At 32.8% G+C, this 18,692-nt stretch overlaps 1 protein-coding gene across 1 annotated transcript in view; it reads left to right on the plus strand.

Moving 5' to 3' along the window:
• mnb (minibrain) overlaps positions 1–18,692 on the plus strand; it is a 203,939-nt gene that overhangs the window by 147,721 nt on the left and 37,526 nt on the right. Inside the window, exon 6 of the mRNA XM_067275557.1 lies at positions 14,761–14,907. Within this exon, the coding sequence (XP_067131658.1) occupies positions 14,761–14,907 (147 nt within the window). The remainder of the gene's footprint in view (positions 1–14,760; positions 14,908–18,692) is intronic.

The raw sequence follows: 18,692 nt of genomic DNA on the forward strand, positions 1-18,692 counted from the left end.
AAATTATGCAACTCATATTGGATTAACTAAAGGGTCAACTAAAATAGATAAAGATGTTCAAGAATTGCTCCAGTTTCATGATAATGCTTTTACTGATGAAGAACTTGCTAAATCAGATGTAAAACAAGCACACAAAGCTCAGGATAATAGCATTGGAGATGATGAAATTAAGACAGCAACAAAGTAATTAACACTAGAGGGAGCCATTAGGTGCCATCTCATATTAAAATTAATAATTATAATTTTTAAGCTAATTGAAAATTTTAATTAAAATAATTAACATTTAAAGAACTTGATGTTTCATATCTGGAATCTCTTAAGCAAAAAGTAATGGATGGTAATCTTAATGTTCAGTGTTCACAGAAAGTGTGTTGAGAAATAGAAAATGCTATTCACTGTTATTGAGTCGTGTAGAAAATGGAGAAACAGAAATTTTTGAATTAAAGTATCTTCTATATCTCCTTTGTGTTTATAAAATCTCTAAAACCCTATAGTCCAACAACTTTTTATAATACATGCAAACATTTTCACCTGTGTTGAACATGAATCATCAGGCAAACTAATCCCCAGCTGTTGAAACAACAGGGATTGCCATAAACATGTGCAGAGGGGAGATGATGTAAGACAAGAGAAAGGGGGAGGAAAGTAAGATTTATAGTTCAAAGAAAGATTTCCATGCTGTGAGGAAGGAGTCAACATTGCAAAAATTAATAGCAGTGTTATTGCAGATGACCTTATATATTTCCATCTACTCAAGATATTTGAGTGATAGTATTATTTATGTTTTTTGTTTAATAATGTTTTAAAACTTAAGCTGCATTTAATTTATTACCTTATATCCTTTAAATTATATACATAAATAAATTTCTAGTGTAATTTTTAATATTTAAAGTTTTAATCATAACTTTGGAAAATTCTTTGCAACAAACTCCTATTTTCCATATGTTATTCTTCTTGATTATTGCAGTGTTTTTCCTGGCAATATTAATTGCAATAATTGGGGTTTTCCTGTACAAATATTTTATTGTCTGAATAGAAAATACAAAAATAAAAACAAAATGAAGATCATTTCACCATGGCGTTCTCTTTTTCATGAACTCTGTTTTAGTATAACAAGGAAACAAATCAATATAAAGTAAAATTTTAAGGTAAATACAGGTATCCCTTACTTAACATGGAATTTGGTTAATGTGTGAAATTAATTGTGACAATCCCTTTATATATGTGACAGAAGGTTTAATTAATGCAGCTTTACCAACTGTCTTTATTTAACCTAGATACCATATTTGATTAACACAGTTTTGATATATGAATTAGTGTCGAAGGATTAATTAACCGTATCAATCAAGAGATATCTATGTTAGCATTTTTTGTTTTTTGTAGTTTTGTTTTTACACAGTTTATTATGTGTAATTCTACTTCTTGATTTATAGTGGTTTTGATAAATTCAGCCTAACTTTGTTTACGAAATATCATTCCATCTTCAGCCTATTTAATTATTTTTGTTAAAATTTTAATTATAATACATTGGCTTCTTGCGTAATTTTTCAGTAAATCTGTTCAATTTTTTTTTTTCATAGAATTTCAAATTTTAATACTTTTAAGAATGACTATTTTTTGTGCTACAGATAATCTGCAGACTTTTGTGATAAATCTATTATCAAATATACTTTTATGCAACCTGCTAAGGTTCATTCTCACCTATTTTTACAAGGTAAAACAATTAAATATCATCTAGTTTTCATCATACTGATCAAAAATATAAACTATTTAATTTAAAAATTATTAATATTTCTTATGAATATTAAATCTGTTATGTATTGGTTTTTGAATGCTAAACTTAGAATCACTTTCCTGAAAGTATTAGCTTATTCATCATCATCAGTCATACTCAGTCCTCTGCAAGATGAATGCTTCCCCATAGGTATTTTATCTGTCATAATTCTGGCCCAATAGTTTTTTTTTCTAATCTAGTAATGTAATCACTTCAGCTCATAGCTAGTCACTCTCTCAATCTTTCTCTTTTTGGTATTCATTCTGTCACTCTCTTTGTCTATCTGTTGTTTTGAATTCTGGCAATATACCTACTCAATTCCATTTGCTGAACATAATCTTGTATGCAATATTGAATACTCTAGTTTGAGACTTAATCCATTTCTTTTTCTGTGCAACTTTGTTATTCCAGTCATAAGCCTTTCCATTTTCCTTTGATTAACTTTTAATCTTTTCATTTGTCTTGCCATTAACAACCCTGTTACACATCCATACAGGATGATCATCAACTTTTTCAACAAAAACAAGGTGTGATAGCACACATTAAGACAAAGAATATTTGCAATGGAACCTAGAGCTGAATTCCATTCATAGTGCTAGAAAAGAGTATGTTCGAAAAATGTCTAGTGTGCACAAGTATTTACAACCAGTGCACAAGAAGTAAAGATGCAAATCAGGTCAGCTGATCAAGTGCACAAATCATTAGGATCAAACATTTGAAAATGCAACTGAACCCATTCATCAGTAAGTACTGTGATAACATCACTGGATAATTGACACATTCATGGAGGACATGGAGGTCTACACATATGAGGAATTGTCAGATATGAATCTGATGTACAATTAAATAGGTGGAGTTTCTTTTAAGCATAGGTCAATTCAATAAGACCCATACAAATACAAAACCTGTGACACTTAAACAGGACATATTAACCTGGTTGCCATCGTTGTACTGCCATAAATATTGTACTGTGAGAGATTTCCAAATGGTCATATTTCTTAACCATTTGACCTTTGCCGGTGTTGATCGAAGACTGTGTGAAACTGGATCATCGGTTACCTCAATGAGATTTTGCACATGGATGATACTAAACATCCATGAAATCTGTGGACACTAGAAATGGAAGAGCATATCTTTCAGCAATTTGCAAAAGCTCCTTCTACAAGTATGTGAGCAGTGGCATCTGAAATGAGAATTTTCAAAATTGGTGTGGAATGTTTTGCATGAGGCATATATTCATCCTCTTCATGTGAAGAAGGTCCAAGCTTTGAACAAAGATGACTATTCCCATTGGGCAGAGTTTGTTAGGTGGATGCTCCAGATGAACATTGCTAATCTGAGATTTTTCGCATTAGTGTTATTTAGTGATCAAGCCATGTTCACTTGGAAAGACATTTTCAACATTCACAACCAGCATGCTTGGACTCCAGAAAACCCACACATTATTGACCCTCATAATCACCAGTAGAGTTGTCATCAATATTTGGGCAGGGTATCCTTGGTGATTGTCTAGTGCAGTGATTCTCAAAGTGGGGTCGCGACCCCTAAGGGGGTCGTGAAAAATATTTGGGGGGTCGCTGAAAAATTGATGCCAAATCAATTTTTTTCAAATATTTTATAAATTTACTATAGATTCATGTTTAGAAATAATAGAAATAAAAAATATATAAAATAATTTTTACTTAAATTGCACATATAAATAAAAACAATATAAATATTTAAATACGAGCCTAAATATAATAATCATAAATTTGTGCGCTATTGGGGAATCCCTGAGTTTCACTCTCCGCCTAAACTATGATAGAACAGCGTTGTCATTTGGAACGATGTTCGCTAGCAGCGTTGCGTCTGTAGGCAAGTCGACTTAGGTAGAGTGTCGATTATCCGAAAACCGATCAACCGAAAGCGTTTCAGTCGGCAAATTTGAATTTCCGCTAGTGCTGTGGTGCTGTAATATTTGGCTATGTCTTGGGATACTCCGATATTATTTTAGTTGATATTTGTTTTTAGCTGGCAGCCTGGCGCGACCATGAGAGGGTACTTAAGGACGCGCCAGTATTTGAACTAGACTTTTTTCCCATCGTGAATGGTAAGTTATGCTTGTTTTTCTGAGGACTGTGTTGTGCTGAATCCGAACGTTTTCAGACTAGACAAACTTCCGAAATATAATGTTTTTTGTTTTTATATTTTTCAATATATTTATTTTGTTTGTGAAAAATAAAGAAATAATTTTTAAAAAAATTTTGTTAGTCTTAACATTGACAAAAATTCAATGCAAAGCGACACGCAATGGAGAGAAATTTCAACATGGAATAGATTAATTAAACAAAAGAAATTAACTCGTTCTGAATTTAAATTAACCCCCTCCCTCCGGGATGTTTTTCTACACATACTCATTCTTCGGGGTCCTTTGAAATTTTTAAGTGCAAAAGGGGGTCGCGGACCAAAAAGTTTGAGAAACACTGGTCTAGTGGAACCTTACCTCTTGCCAGAACATTTGACCAGTGCAGTGTACCATGTGTTCTTGGAGCAAATGCTTTCCAGTCTATTGCAGGATGTTAGACTCACCATAGAGAGGCATATATTTATGCATGATGAGGTCTCAGCACACTTTTATATTAATGTCTGGTACCTCCTAAATACAAAATATCTTAGGCGGTAGATTAGATACAGCGGATCTGTGACTTGGCCTCCATCCTCCCTGAACCTTAACCCACTGGACTTCTGGGGCACATGAAAACATTGGTTATGAGACACCTATGGATTCCTCAAAGATCTTGTTGTGAGAATTGTTGCTGGACAAGATTAATATCACATTAGGAATTTATGAGAGGTACAACAGTCTTTCATTCACCAGTATTGGCTGTGCAAAGAGGTTTTCAGACATCACTTTGAGCAGCGAATTTGAGTCTTTCTCTCATGCAAATGGAAATGTGAAACTCCTATAATGGTTAGGTCACTTTCTTTTCGCTGTTGAAGGATCAACATGGGTATGTAACTTTTCTGGCACTATGAATGGAATGTGGTCCCATGTTCCATTGCAAATATTGTTTATCTTGATGTGTACTATCACCTCTCTTTTTTGTTGAGAGAGTTTTTAATCACCCTGTATGTCAGAGCTGGTAGGATTGGTTGAATAATAAAACATAACAAACCTTTTTAACATTTTCAGTACTCTATAAAAGAACAAATGCAAAAAAAGAGGTGTATTGTAAGTTGTGTGTTGTTCCTGCTTTTATGAGAAATATTTTATTACCTAAATATTTTAGACTTTAAGCAATTAAGAATATTACTGTTCATAATCTTGCTATGACTGTTGAGTGCTTGTCATTCAGCTGAGATTCTTTTATTTTGTCACTAATATTGTGCATAGATGTGATTATTTGCCTTAAATATTTATATTTTTCAACTATTTTTATATGAATATTATTTATTATTATATTTCCATTGATGCTGACATTACACATTACATTATTTTTATTGAAGTTGATTTTTAAATTTACCTATTAGTCTTACAAATTAAGATTGTTGATCAGTTCTTTAATTTATTTGGTTTTTTAAGAAGAGGATATCATCATCTCCAAACCTTGTTCAAGAATTCACCATTAATATTGATGCCTTTATTATCCAAGTTTAGATTTAATAATAGTAGGAGAATATAGCCTGATATAATCCAGCAATTGTTTGGCTTTAATATATAACTATCAAGTTCAGATGTTTATATATATATATATATCATTTGAGGTAGATGTGATGGCTGGCTGAGTGACATAGGGGGGGTTATAGGTCATGAGAACTGAGTTGTCTCCAGATGATGCTATAAGTTGTAAGGAACTGAGTCCGAACGTTATTTTTATTTTATTATTATTTTTCCGTTTTATTATCTTTTGTTTGGGGTTTATGTTTATTTAGGACGAAGGTTCCCCACCACTCTCTTGTTAGTAATGAAAAATGAAGATAAAACAACTCACGGAGAAATAAGCGCCGTAGGAAAAATCTTGCGCACTTGCGCTGCCCGGCGGAAGTAACAGTCCGCAGAAAAAAAAATGGAGGGGGAGTCCCCACAATCACTAGTAGAGAAATACTTGATAAACCATCTTAAACATCCCAGAAAATTATGATAAATATTTTGTAAACGGTTTATAAGCTTTGTCGGAAACTTAAAGCTGCCAGAAAAGAAAGTTAATGTTAGCAACTAAGTATGTAAATAAGGGGAGTAACCCAGCTCAAGTGTGACGTCTCCTCACAGTATAAAACCCGTACGTTAACCGAAGAAGGAGAGGTGATTTCCAAACCGAGGTAAATTCCAAATCGAGACGACGTTGAGAGCGAGGTTAATTCGAAAGCGAAGTATTTTCTGATAGAAGTCCAGATTGATAATTGGACGATCCAAGGTGTTAAAGAGGAGTTCGATTGACGATTTGACGATATCGAAAGTATTGAGGAAATAGTTTCTTCGTATAGTGAGGTGACGGATAGACGTTTAATTAGTAAGAGATTTTGTTCATAGTTTCTAAGTATTTGATTGTCGAATTTCAAAGGGGAATTAATATTAAGTTAAGCTAAGTAGCTAAGTTTATTGTCGGGTTGACTTGTTGATTTTCGTTAATAAATTTTGTTTGGATTATTGACATTTGTACGTAGTACATTCTAGTTGCTAATTAAATATATTTGAACTTTTGATCTGACTTGATATTTATCGTTATTATTACTAATTTTTCGGTGCACGCTTAAAAGCCCAGGCCTGGCAAACTAATCTCGAATCCGCGTAAAGTACCCGTTAGGTTAACGGAAGTTTTACTGACCGTAATTATAGTCGGTTTCCTAAGATACTAAATTAAGTACTTTACAAAGTAACCAAGTATGGTTGTATCTAAATGAATAGGTCCTGGAGGTTAGGATCAGATGAAGGTCCAGGTAGCAAAACTGGCATTATTATAATCATCTATTTACATATTGATAACGTTAAAGAAAATTTCAATGTTTAAAAACATTTTAAAAACATTTTGGAATGTTTTTAAACATTCCAAGTTTCATTCTGTAGAAATTGGAATTGTTCAATTTTGTTTCCTGAAGGTCAATCAAATGATGGAAAGAATATGAAGAGTAATAAAAAAGGCTGCATACTAAAAAATTGTTTAAAATGTGATTGCATAACTGGCAGCACGACAGCATGGTAAGCAGAAATTGCAGGTTCAAGTCCCACTTCAAGCAATTATTTTTTTCTAGAACCTTCTAAATTAATTATTAAATATTAATTTAATTATAATTATTAAATTTAGCAAGAGATGGCATCCAATGCCTGCTAGTAGCAAATTACTTAGTATCTAATTAATAATAATAGTACAGTAAGATCTCGTTTAGCACTTTTTCAATTAATGCTGATTTGATATAATGCGGTCTGCTCAAAGCCTAAAAAAAGCTCAAAATTTATTCTGATTCAAATTAATATTGCATTTCATTGATTTGTATATAATATGATTATTCCTGAACACAAACCAATTGGCAAAACGTGGCAATTTGTAGTAGCGCTGTACTTTCCTTAAATCTATGTTTGTTTGATGCAATTTTGAAAAAAAAATATAACATTATGGATGTCATAGGCAATATCAACCTCACTTGGCAAGAATTAACTGATAAATGTATGAACGGAGTGTGGGAGAAGATATGGCCAGAGATATCTAAGAATTCTCAATGAGAAGAGCCTATAGTTGACCAAATTGTCAACCTAATTGATACAGCAAGACTAGGAGATGTAGAAGACAAGCAGGATATTGAGGAGTTATGCAGGTTTCTGGTGAGAATCTTACCAATGACCTTCAAGAACTGGCAGAACAAGAAATTCATGTAGAACTGGAAAATAGAGATTCTGAAAATGAAGAACCCAAATAATTTCTCTACAGAATTCCTTAGTAAAAGTTTGGTAACGATAACCAAAATCATTGATCAAATTGTAGCGAATGATCCAGATTTTGATATGAGTGCAAAAGGAAAACGAGGTGTTTTGGATGAGATTTCCTACTACCGACATTTGCTTAACAAAAGAAAAAGAAAGCAATAAATGAAACTACACGATGTTATCTGAAAAAATAAGAATTTCAGAAGACCCAGAACCTTCACAAAAAATGAACTTTACATTTCTGTGTGCATGTTTGTGTATTATTTAACATGTATTATTATGCAAATTAATATAAAAATAACTTAAAATTAAAGTAAAATCTTTTTTTGGTCACATGTTCTCCTTTCCCTATTTACGAACATATCCCCCACGTTAAGGTCTTACTACAGTAATATAACCTGATATAATTCAGCAATTGTTTGGCTTTAATGGTTAGATTTTTTATTGCATATTCAATGATGGTTCTTGGAAGAAATTGAATCACATTGGCTTACATTTCTCTCTATGTCAATCATTTTATGTTTATTTGAGATCTTGGTTACTGCTTGAGAATTGTTATGTTGTGTGAGAGGTGCTACAGCACTAGTATTATTTAAACTAGTTTATAGTTGTTTATTTAACTAGTATTATTGTAAAATTTCTTTTTTGTGTATGTTTCGTTTTGTTCTGTATCTTGTCATATATTGTATTAAATTCATTCTCTTCTGTTTTGTATTGGGACATCACATTTTAATGTGGTACATATTGTGATCCACTGATTGGGTGAGGGTTAGACTACATGTGAATGACATACTCCCTAATGACGGGAGGTAAAAATCCAGATGTTTCATCATGGGAAGCCATTCTTTTTGTTTGGAGTCTCCTGCTTGCTACATACCTGCCATGAGTGAGAAAGAAAACTGTCACCATTGAAAGGATTTGGATGCTAGGAAGTTGGACTAAGTAAAAGACAATCCAATTTTATCCATGTGAATTTAGCAATCATCTACAAGGAATAAGTGTTCAGTGACAAGGGAACTAATAAGGACAAGTGTTAGACTTTTATTTTTTTTTACATCGTAGCCAATTGTGGTGTCCTCATCACACATGAAACTATTCTTGTAATTGTACGGAGGATATGAGAGTTGGGGTCGAATGACCACTAAGTTTGTTGTGTATATATTTTTATTTTTATGTATATACGCATTTGCCATTGTAAATTACCGTAAGGAAACCCACTAAGTCTCTTGTATCAAGACCTACTACGTTGTAATTACACAGAATTAAAATTCGTGTAAAGTCCTTGTTGTTTTCCCCTGCCTTTACCCTACCTACATACCTAGTATACCATGGTATATGAGTGTAGAACAGAGGATTCTTATGTGTTTCATAAATGCCTATTTTCTTTAATGCATTTAGCATACTAACTTGTGTTGATTGTATCAAATGCTTTTTCAAAGTCAATAAAAGTTACATAAAGTGAAACATTACATTTTTGCCTTTTGTAATATTTAGGTGATACAAGTTGTGGAATAGTTACTGTAGAATCCTGCTTATTTATGGGGCTAATTGAAATTTATTATATTTATGATTTATTGATCAATAATTTTTGTAAAAATTTGTAGAAATTTGATAGAAGAGTGATTGGCCTGTAGTTTTTGTCTGTCTTTTCCCTTTTTCTGTGCAGTAGAATTATTTGCCCTTTGTTTCAGCTTCATGGAATTGTAAGCTCTTTAAGGCATGCAGTAAAAATTCTGCAATCTTTTTATGGAGAAATTTCCTATTTACTTTAAGTTTCAATGTTATTTCATCTGGGCTTGGAGCTTTGTCATTTTTCATATCTTTCAATGTTTTGGTGTCTCCATCTGCTTCTATATCAAAAAAAATATCCAGGTTATTGTTGATTTGTTTCATTGCTTCCACTGTAGAGATCTTGGTATAATTTAGCAATGTGTTCTAGAATCTTTATCATTCTTAAATGCTTTATTATGATTCTTCTCATTATACAGTGATTTTTTTAGCTTTTTTAACACTTTGTTTTTTTTCTATTGTTGCTTTTTAATGTAAGATTCATTAAATTTTCTAATATCTCATTTTTTTTTATTGTTCTGCATAACTCTCTGTATTCTATATTTGGATTTCCTTGTAGCTAGCTCCTGCTTCCTGGTCTTTTTCTTCTTAATTAATTCTTTGTTTTCTTATTTATCAATTTTATTTCTATTAGAATCTTATAATATAATTGAGATAGGAGGATGATGATGATGATGATAATAATAATAATAATAATAATAAGCACAGAGCCCAAACAGTTAGGAGTTGAAAGTTGAAATTTGGTACACAGTTAGGGTATGTCATGAGAACATACACTAAGAAGGGATTTTTCAAAATCTCCCCTGTGAGGGAGAGGGTAAGGATTAAGGCTTATCCTAAAGAACTCAGCTTCTACTGCACTATTTTAGATGCAGTTTTTTATTTTTAACCGCATTTTAGTTAGGTACCACGTGGGGATGAAAGAAGTGTATTCCTTAACAATGGAAGTGTTAAGAGAAAGTGACGTGCAAGATTTACAGGCACAGATGTGGTTTTTTGCGTTTTTGCAGGAAATCAAACATATTTTTAGACAATCTAAAAATTCTCTAATTAGTCTGGAAACAGGGATCTAATTCTTGCATTCTATGAAAACAGATAAGATTGGCTATAATGTAATAATCTTAATCTTCGCTATCATTACTTTTTGCCCGAGCAACGTCAGGCTTATCTGCTAATTCTAAGATATTTTGAAGCACTTTCCAATAATTTTTATGGTGATTTTAAGATTTTCTTCATCTAGGCCACTTGTAATTGTAAAGTCCTCAACATCTTTACATACATTTTTCATATATTCAGTAGCTTTTTCTTTTATGATTTCTAGCTCTAGCTTTTTTGATTTATTCATAAGCTACTGTCTTTCTAATTTCTGATTTATCCCAATCTTACTTCTAACCATTCTATGATCTTTACTGGTCCATATATTATTAATAATGCTTTTCATCTTAAATAATATATTTCTTATCAGTTAACATAAACTTTTTCTCATTCTTATTTTCACCATTCGGATGTCTCAATGTTCATTTGTGCTGAGTTTTCTTTTTGAAGAATGTATCTGTCATTTCTGAGTTTTGTGCTTCAACAAATTACATCAGCATTATTCTTAGTGTTACCACCCATCCGGTTTTACCCGGACAGCCTGGGAATTGACTCACTGTCAGGAGCTACATCTCATCATTGAATGGGTGTCATCTGTCTGGCATACAAAGTGAATTGCTGCACTATCCTATTTACATATTTCTGAGCATTATGAGATCAGTCACATATGCAAGCGAAATGTTTGTTTTTAATTTTAAATTTAGTTTAATTTTGGGAGTTTCCATCTTTAAAAACATAATAAAACGTCTCCAAAAAGAAAATAATAACAATTAAACACAAGTAATATAAAAAAAAATTCTTTTTAAAGTCAATTCCTACTTAGGTCAACAAAGAAAAATTTTATTCTAGTTACTTTTTATTAAATAATCACAATTAATATAAATATGTATATACATATGCTAAATATCTTATATAAGAGAAATTTTTTTCTCCCATATAAAACTAAAATTAATTAATTAAATTTAATTAATGAATTAATATTTGAAAAAACTGTATTAACATCAAGTGTCATCCACTACAAGTTTAAAAAAATGTATTTGAACTTGAGTGGATGAATAAAAAGTATTTTATTAACGATTGAAAATTTGAACAAGATATATATATAGGGAGAGTGTGAACTAATAGTAGGAATTTAATAATGCCCAAAACATAAAATAACAACTAGTTTTTGACTCCTTACAAGCTAGTTCTTACTTCAACATTGCAAGGACAACTTCACAAAATACAGTTAGTAGAAACATCCTTTGAAAGGAAGTCAAACAGATTTGATTGCAGAAGAGGAAAAGAATCATTAGTTACCATCTTATTATGGCATCAGAATTTAGATTTCTCATTACAACAACTGAACTATGACATGTCATAAAGAATTATTTGGACCATAAAGGAGCAAAAATTCATTGGCTTAGAGATAATTTACCTGAGTATGATTTTATAAAAAGATTTTTACAATGCAATAAGGAGCTAGCTATATGAACATTTACTAGTATCACAGCAGGAAGAGATAAAATTTCTACTGAAACTATAGAAGAGTTTTACAAGAATTTGGCACATACATTGAATGGCATTGAACCATATTCCATTATTAACATGGATGATCTAATAAGGCTTAAGATTTCCTGGAAAAATACTGAGAGTAGACTCTAAATGTGCCATAGTTACTGTAATGATAATCAGCAATCTTATTGGAAGTGGCCTACTAAGGAAGATATATTCTACTTTGAAAATATAAATATAATTTAGGTTATACAAGAACCAAAAGCTCGTAACAGGCAAGGGATGTTTTCAATCTCTGAAATGAAAAAGCATTGGTAAAAACATACCAATCTCTGATTTAAAAAAATTTTTTTGTTACACAATTTTGATGATAATATTATCTGATTAATTTTTGATAAAATTGTGATCTTTATTACAATATTTTTTTTTATGGTATGAGAAAAAATACTCTCAGTAATATCTTTGTGATCAAAATGTCTGTAATAATTCTTTTATGATACTATTTCTAATATCATTTTATTTTGAATGAAATTTTTTTTAAAATCTTGCTTTATATAGATTTTAATGGTTTATAAAGTTTTAAACTTTAAAAGAATAATGTAAATAAATAGTAATCTTTAAAAATATTTTTTATGGTCATATTCAACTCATAGAAGGTTAAATGTAGCATAAAATGCACTTTCCAAAGTCAGGACATATTCACTCCATCATAAAGGTGAATGTGGCCAGCATATAATTTTTAAGAAAATGAATTGCATAATTTAGAAATTAAAACACGTCTATCACAAGTGTTACTGTTATGATACTGTTGAGTTGATATTATTATTATTTAATATATTAATTGTAATTCTATGTGTATTAGTTTTAATCCCATCTTTTTGAAAAAGTTGGCCAAAGTTGCCCCATTTTACGGTATCACAATCATTAATGCATTGATAATTTATTATGTAGAAAATGATAGAAGCTATTTAAATTTCTTGGACAACATTAATAATGATAACTTAAACATATAGTCTATTCTATTGTAAACAAAGTTCAATATTGTTAATTCAATATAAATTTTTCCATTTCCTTGATAGTAATAATGTTACCAGATATATTTTAATTCATGTGTTGATCTGCATCTTAGCATTTGTTCATCTTTCTGCAATAAAATGTTTCCATTTTCTTTTTTCCCTGAGATTAAGCTTAGCTTTTCATATACTCCTCTTAAGTCGTTCCCATTTGCATGGGGACTCCATTTCCAGACTTAATTGATTCAACCATTTTTGACAGACAGAAGATACTGCAGGATAGTGATTTCTTTAATTTCTTGGATTTGTTTAGCAAGTTTATGTGCATCTATTGGTTAAATTGTTCCTTTGTCTCCATGTTTACAAACCAAATTCACATTTTGTCATCTGTAACGATTTTGTCCAGAAAAGCATTGCCCTCCACATGGTAGCATTGCAAAAACTGCAATGAAGACCCCAATCATTGAATTTTGTGACTGTTTTTGAACACCTACTTTGCACAAAACCTTATGATATCCCAGAGTTGAGGTCACAATTTCATGGTAATGTTCGTGAAATTTCAGGAAATTGGTATGACAGTTCTGATATTGTGAACTGATGGCACTTGCAAACCACTATCCATTCATTCAACAAGTTTGGCAGTTGCTACAGACATTCTTCTTCTATCAGCTTCATGATTCTCATTTGTTCATTTTTCCTGAAATTTCCAACACCATTCTCTCACACAATATACATTATATACAGATGAAAACTTTACTATACAGTAAAATTTCTACTTTTTGCTGATTTTGGTGTTGGTGAGTGTTACTTTTGAGTTTTTTAAGAACATTTTTTGATCTCTCACACAATATCATTCTTGAAGTTTTGTACACAACATTCATCCTTCAATGAATCTCAGCTGCACTGTATCCTTCAGCTTGCAATAACACTACTTACTTCATATTTGGCAAGAGCTTTGATGATATGAACCATGTTTCTATATTCACTGTATAACAAGCACTTAATAAAATGGCTGACCATATGAGCAGTCACAAGTCAACACATCACTGTTTATTTCTGCATATGTGCCATGTCAGCCTAATGTAAGTTAATTTCTGAATAGTCCTCATATTCATATAGTAAGTTTGAATACTTATATGATTTTTCATAAATGATACTTTTCAATTACATTTATTTAAACCTTTTGTTGGTTTATAATATGTACTATCTCATTTTATTTTATAAATTTACATACAGTGGAGCTCTATTTATCCAGAGTAAGAAAAATAGACATACAGAAAACCTATATATGCAAAAAATAATCAAAGAACCAACTTATAAATAGTACATTCTTGCCTGAGTATAACGTTTGCAGCTGTAAGAATACCAGTTTCCCTTGGTTCAATGCCAGTTTTGAAAACTTATGACTTTATAACTGAGGATCTAGTAACAAAAATAAATATGGTACAGTATATCACAGTTACTTCAATTCAAATTAGTCCTTTGGTTTCCCTACAGGAGCGCTTAGCCTAATTACCAGTTGATCTTAAAAAAAGATCGTAAAGAGAAATTCTACCCCACACAAATGGTCAAGAAACTTATCTACATATACTGTACCAGCTGATAGAAAACAATGAACTGATACTGTATGTAGATATGTCTTTTGCTTTATACTGTTAATATTGTTGTAAGAATATATATAATGTGCAATAAATAAAACATAAATAATACAGTTTAGATGTACTGTACATTATGTCATTAACAAATTTTCTGAATTATCCAGATTTTCGGTCATCTGGATTGGACTCGGTCCTGTTTGAGCCAGATAAATGGGGTTTCACTGTAATATAAATTTTAAACTTTACCGTAAATCATAAAATTTTAAAACATTTATAATACAATCATAATTAATTTTGTTTTTATTTCTATTTTTATAGATATATCAATACATCCAAAGTAGGTTTTATAGGTCACCAGAAGTTCTTTTGGGTATTCCATATGACATGGCAATTGATATGTGGAGTTTAGGATGTATATTAGTTGAAATGCATACTGGAGAACCACTTTTCAGTGGTGCTAATGAGGTAAGTAATTTAATATAAAATTATATTTAAATATATTATAATTTTGATTTTTTTTTTTCTGTTATACTGGCAAACCTCATTAATATAAAGTTGAAGGAACTTAAAACTTGACACTTTGTATTGATGAGATTTGTATTAAGCAAACTTTACAAAAATAACAGTCAAATGGCAAAAGCCAAACTTTCTTCTAGTTATCTATGTTTTGTGTTTGGATATGTTTAAAAATAAATAAACATACGTGATGCTCTAAACATACACTTTATTCAGATACAATGAGTTCATAAAAGAATCAATAATTATTTTTTACATTGCTTAGAGTTGTTAGAATAACAATTAATGTTACTGGGTATAACAGGTTGGCCTAGTCACCGAATTGAGTCTAGATGCTAGATACATGAAAATTTTACAAATTTAAAAAGAACTTATTTGCTTGGATTTCAATGGAAATGGTTTGTTTAAATTTTAAAATTACAAACTAATTACAGTATTTAATATTGCAATTCAGTTGTTTTGATATTTCTGTTATTAAAGCAATCAAGAGTAAAAATTATTTTCATAAAACTACAGATTTTTTGGGTTCCGGTAGAAAGACTTCACTGATTTCGGCATTAAACTATTTCTTTTTTATTACCACTAGCACTTTTGATGAGTTTATAATCATCATCTTCAGGTGAAAAGAATTATTTTAAAAACGAACGTGCAGAATGTTCTAAGGAGAACAGAATTTTTGAATTCAAAAACAGGCATCCGGTAATTCTGTTACGAACATGCAAAAAGATGTTGGCATGTTCGAATTCTTAAATCTACAATGCGGGCGGCGCATGCGTGGAATTGACGCCGCGATGGCGATACGATGTTAGGCACGTTTCGTTGTTTAAGCGCCGATACAATGCTACCCACACTCCGGGTAGATCTAGAGTGGGGACATTGCATGCTTCCGTAGTAGCTGTGAGTAGCGCTTCCCAGATGAGTACAAGCCTTCGATTGTTGCAACATTTTATTATTTCCGTTCTGGACCATAGGTGGTTGTAGCCTTGCTCGAGAACTTTTTTAGCGAGCTCTGTAGTATATTTTCCCTTGGCTACATCATTCTGATGCTCTGCTAGACAGGAGGTGAGCATTCTTGTTGTTGCTCATATATATCTTGTGCTAGCTCCCATTTCCGGATTTTCTAGGTGTATTGCGTAGACTCCTGACATTTCTAAAGTGGTTAGCTTGTCACGATCATTACAGATGCACCTACGTAGGTTTGGTAGAGGGGTTATAGGTAGATTGTAGTTGTACCGCCGAAAGATACGACTGATGCGTATAGAGGGTGGTCCGAGATACGGCAACGGAATCTGCATCATGGATGTTTTTTCTTTTTTGTGCAGCGTGGTACGTGGGAATAGGGACTCCTTTACCCTGTGGAGTACATGCTCATATTTGCCACGCATGAATCCTGCACGAGATACCGCCACTCCGACGATGTCTAATTCACCTTTTATTGCTATCTGCGTCGACGGAAGCAATAGAGCCCTTCTAACAAGGGTAGCAATGGCGGCATTGATATATCTCGACGGTTGGAAAGCATCTGCTGGGATAATAGACGGTAACTCGTTAGATTTGTGATGAACTGCAAATTGCGGCCCCTCAACCGACTTTTTTATGCACAAATCCAAGAATGTTATTGATTCATCCTGCTTTCTCCCAAGTGAAACTGATCGTGGGGTATATGCATGCTAGTTGCTGCACAAATTTGAAAAATTCCTCCTCTGTATTCTCCCATATTATTAAGATATCGTCGACATAGCACAGATATAGTGACGGATAACTGAGTTGGCGTGAGTTCTCAACTTTATTTTACTTAATGATGGAAACTGTGAAAGAGCTTTTCTTCTTATTGCTGAAGCAAGTGAAGCTGTGGCAAAAATTACTTGCCCAACTGCAATTTCTTTTGATGTACAGAACAAAACAGGTAGTACCGAAGAGCATACAACTCAAACGCAAGGCTTTCCCAATGTGCCTACGAGGGATTCAGATGGGTATGATTCAGAGAGTAAAAAATCCTTTTTAGCCAAGCTAATCAGGAACAAACGCAAGTGCGTCGCGGAAGCAGAACTACAAAAGTATGAGACGCATCTACAATTCTCTAAAACGTGTGACCCTTCTACACTATATGTTCAACTAGGAAAAATACAGAGTATAGCATCTAATTCTATGCAGACGATAAGAAAGAAGTTGAGCAAAAAAACTACAGTGGTTAATGTGCTCATCACACACACAAGAAAGGGTGATTGCAACCACTCTATATTACAATTATGCGGAAGAGGATGTGCTTGTCGAAGTGCACGAAGTCCTACAAAGGGGACCCAAGTACATTTTCCCCCAATAACACCGACCTTAACCGTTTAGTGCCAACTGCTTTAGCAACATTGAAGTCCTGCCAGACAGCAACCACGCACCCGCAAATGGAGTTAGAAATCGTCACGAAACTTGTAGCAGTGAAGCAAGTATCTGGTGCGCCTAAGCATTACGTGAACCAAAAAGTAGTAACGTAATTCATAGCTAGGAATGACTTGAGGCTGTCAGTTTCTGACAAGGACAAACGATTCGTTCTGTGCAAGGAAGATGATTTTATTACTAGAGCCAATGAGTTCCTATCGCAATCACACTCGCAGGTAATAAATGACGACCCGACGCCAACACTACTGCGAAGGGCAAGAAAAATAATAGCATTACCAGGAGTAGCCTCGACTCTAACTGGGTGCCTCAATCCTCCTGCAAACGTAGCATGCCCTAGACCAGTGATTCTCAAAGTGGGGATTGCAACCCCAAGGAGGTCGTAAAAAATATTTGGGGGGTTGCTGAAAAATTGATGCCAGATCAATTTTTTCAAATATTTTATAAATTTACTATGGATTCATGTTTAGAAATAATAGAAATAAAAAATATATAAAATAATTTTTACTTAAATAAATTGCACATATAAATAATAAAAATAATATAAATATTTAAATACGAGCCTAACCCCCTCCCTCCGGGATGTTTTTTGACACATACTTATTCTTCGGGGGTCCTTTGAAATTTTTAAGTGCAGAAGGGGGGTCGCGGTCCAAAAAGTTTGAGAAACACTGCCCTAGACTATTTTTCCAACCAAAAACGCACAAAACAAACTGGCCATTAAGTCCACTGGTAAATAAGAGATCGCATCCTACATATTACCTAGAAAAGGCGCTCGCAAAGTTCTTGTGTAAACTTCTTCCAGATTCACCGTATGTTACCCCATCATCTGTGGCTGCCAAGTCTGCCATTGTTTCCAGCATAAGTAGAACGCACCAATGCTCCTATACTTTCTACAAATTGGATGTGGTGTCATTATACCCATCTGTGCCTGTTTTCAAAGCCGTAATGCTTGCCAACGCCTTGATCATCAGAAAAGGTTTTAACATACAACAGGTGCTAGACATACGTGATGCCCTAACTTTCATCACCGAGCACAACTATTTCCTTTTCAACAAGAACTTCTACTTGCAAAAGCGAGGTGTTCCTATGGTCTCCCCGCTATCTGCAGTCTTAGTTGAGCTCATTATGAGAGAAATCGAGTGTAGAGTTTTCCACTCCCCTCTTGCCATCAGTTATCCATCACTATATCTGCGCTATGTCGACGATATCTTAATAATATGGGAGAATACAGAGGAGGAATTTTTCAAATTTGTGCAGCAACTAGCAAGCATATACCCCACGATCAGTTTCACTTGGGAGAAAGCAGGATGAATCAATAACATTCTTGGATTTGTGCATAA

Source organism: Centruroides vittatus, unplaced genomic scaffold (genome assembly GCF_030686945.1).
Source record: "Centruroides vittatus isolate TY-2023 unplaced genomic scaffold, ASM3068694v2 contig_628, whole genome shotgun sequence".
In the NCBI taxonomy this organism is placed as follows: domain Eukaryota; kingdom Metazoa; phylum Arthropoda; class Arachnida; order Scorpiones; family Buthidae; genus Centruroides; species Centruroides vittatus.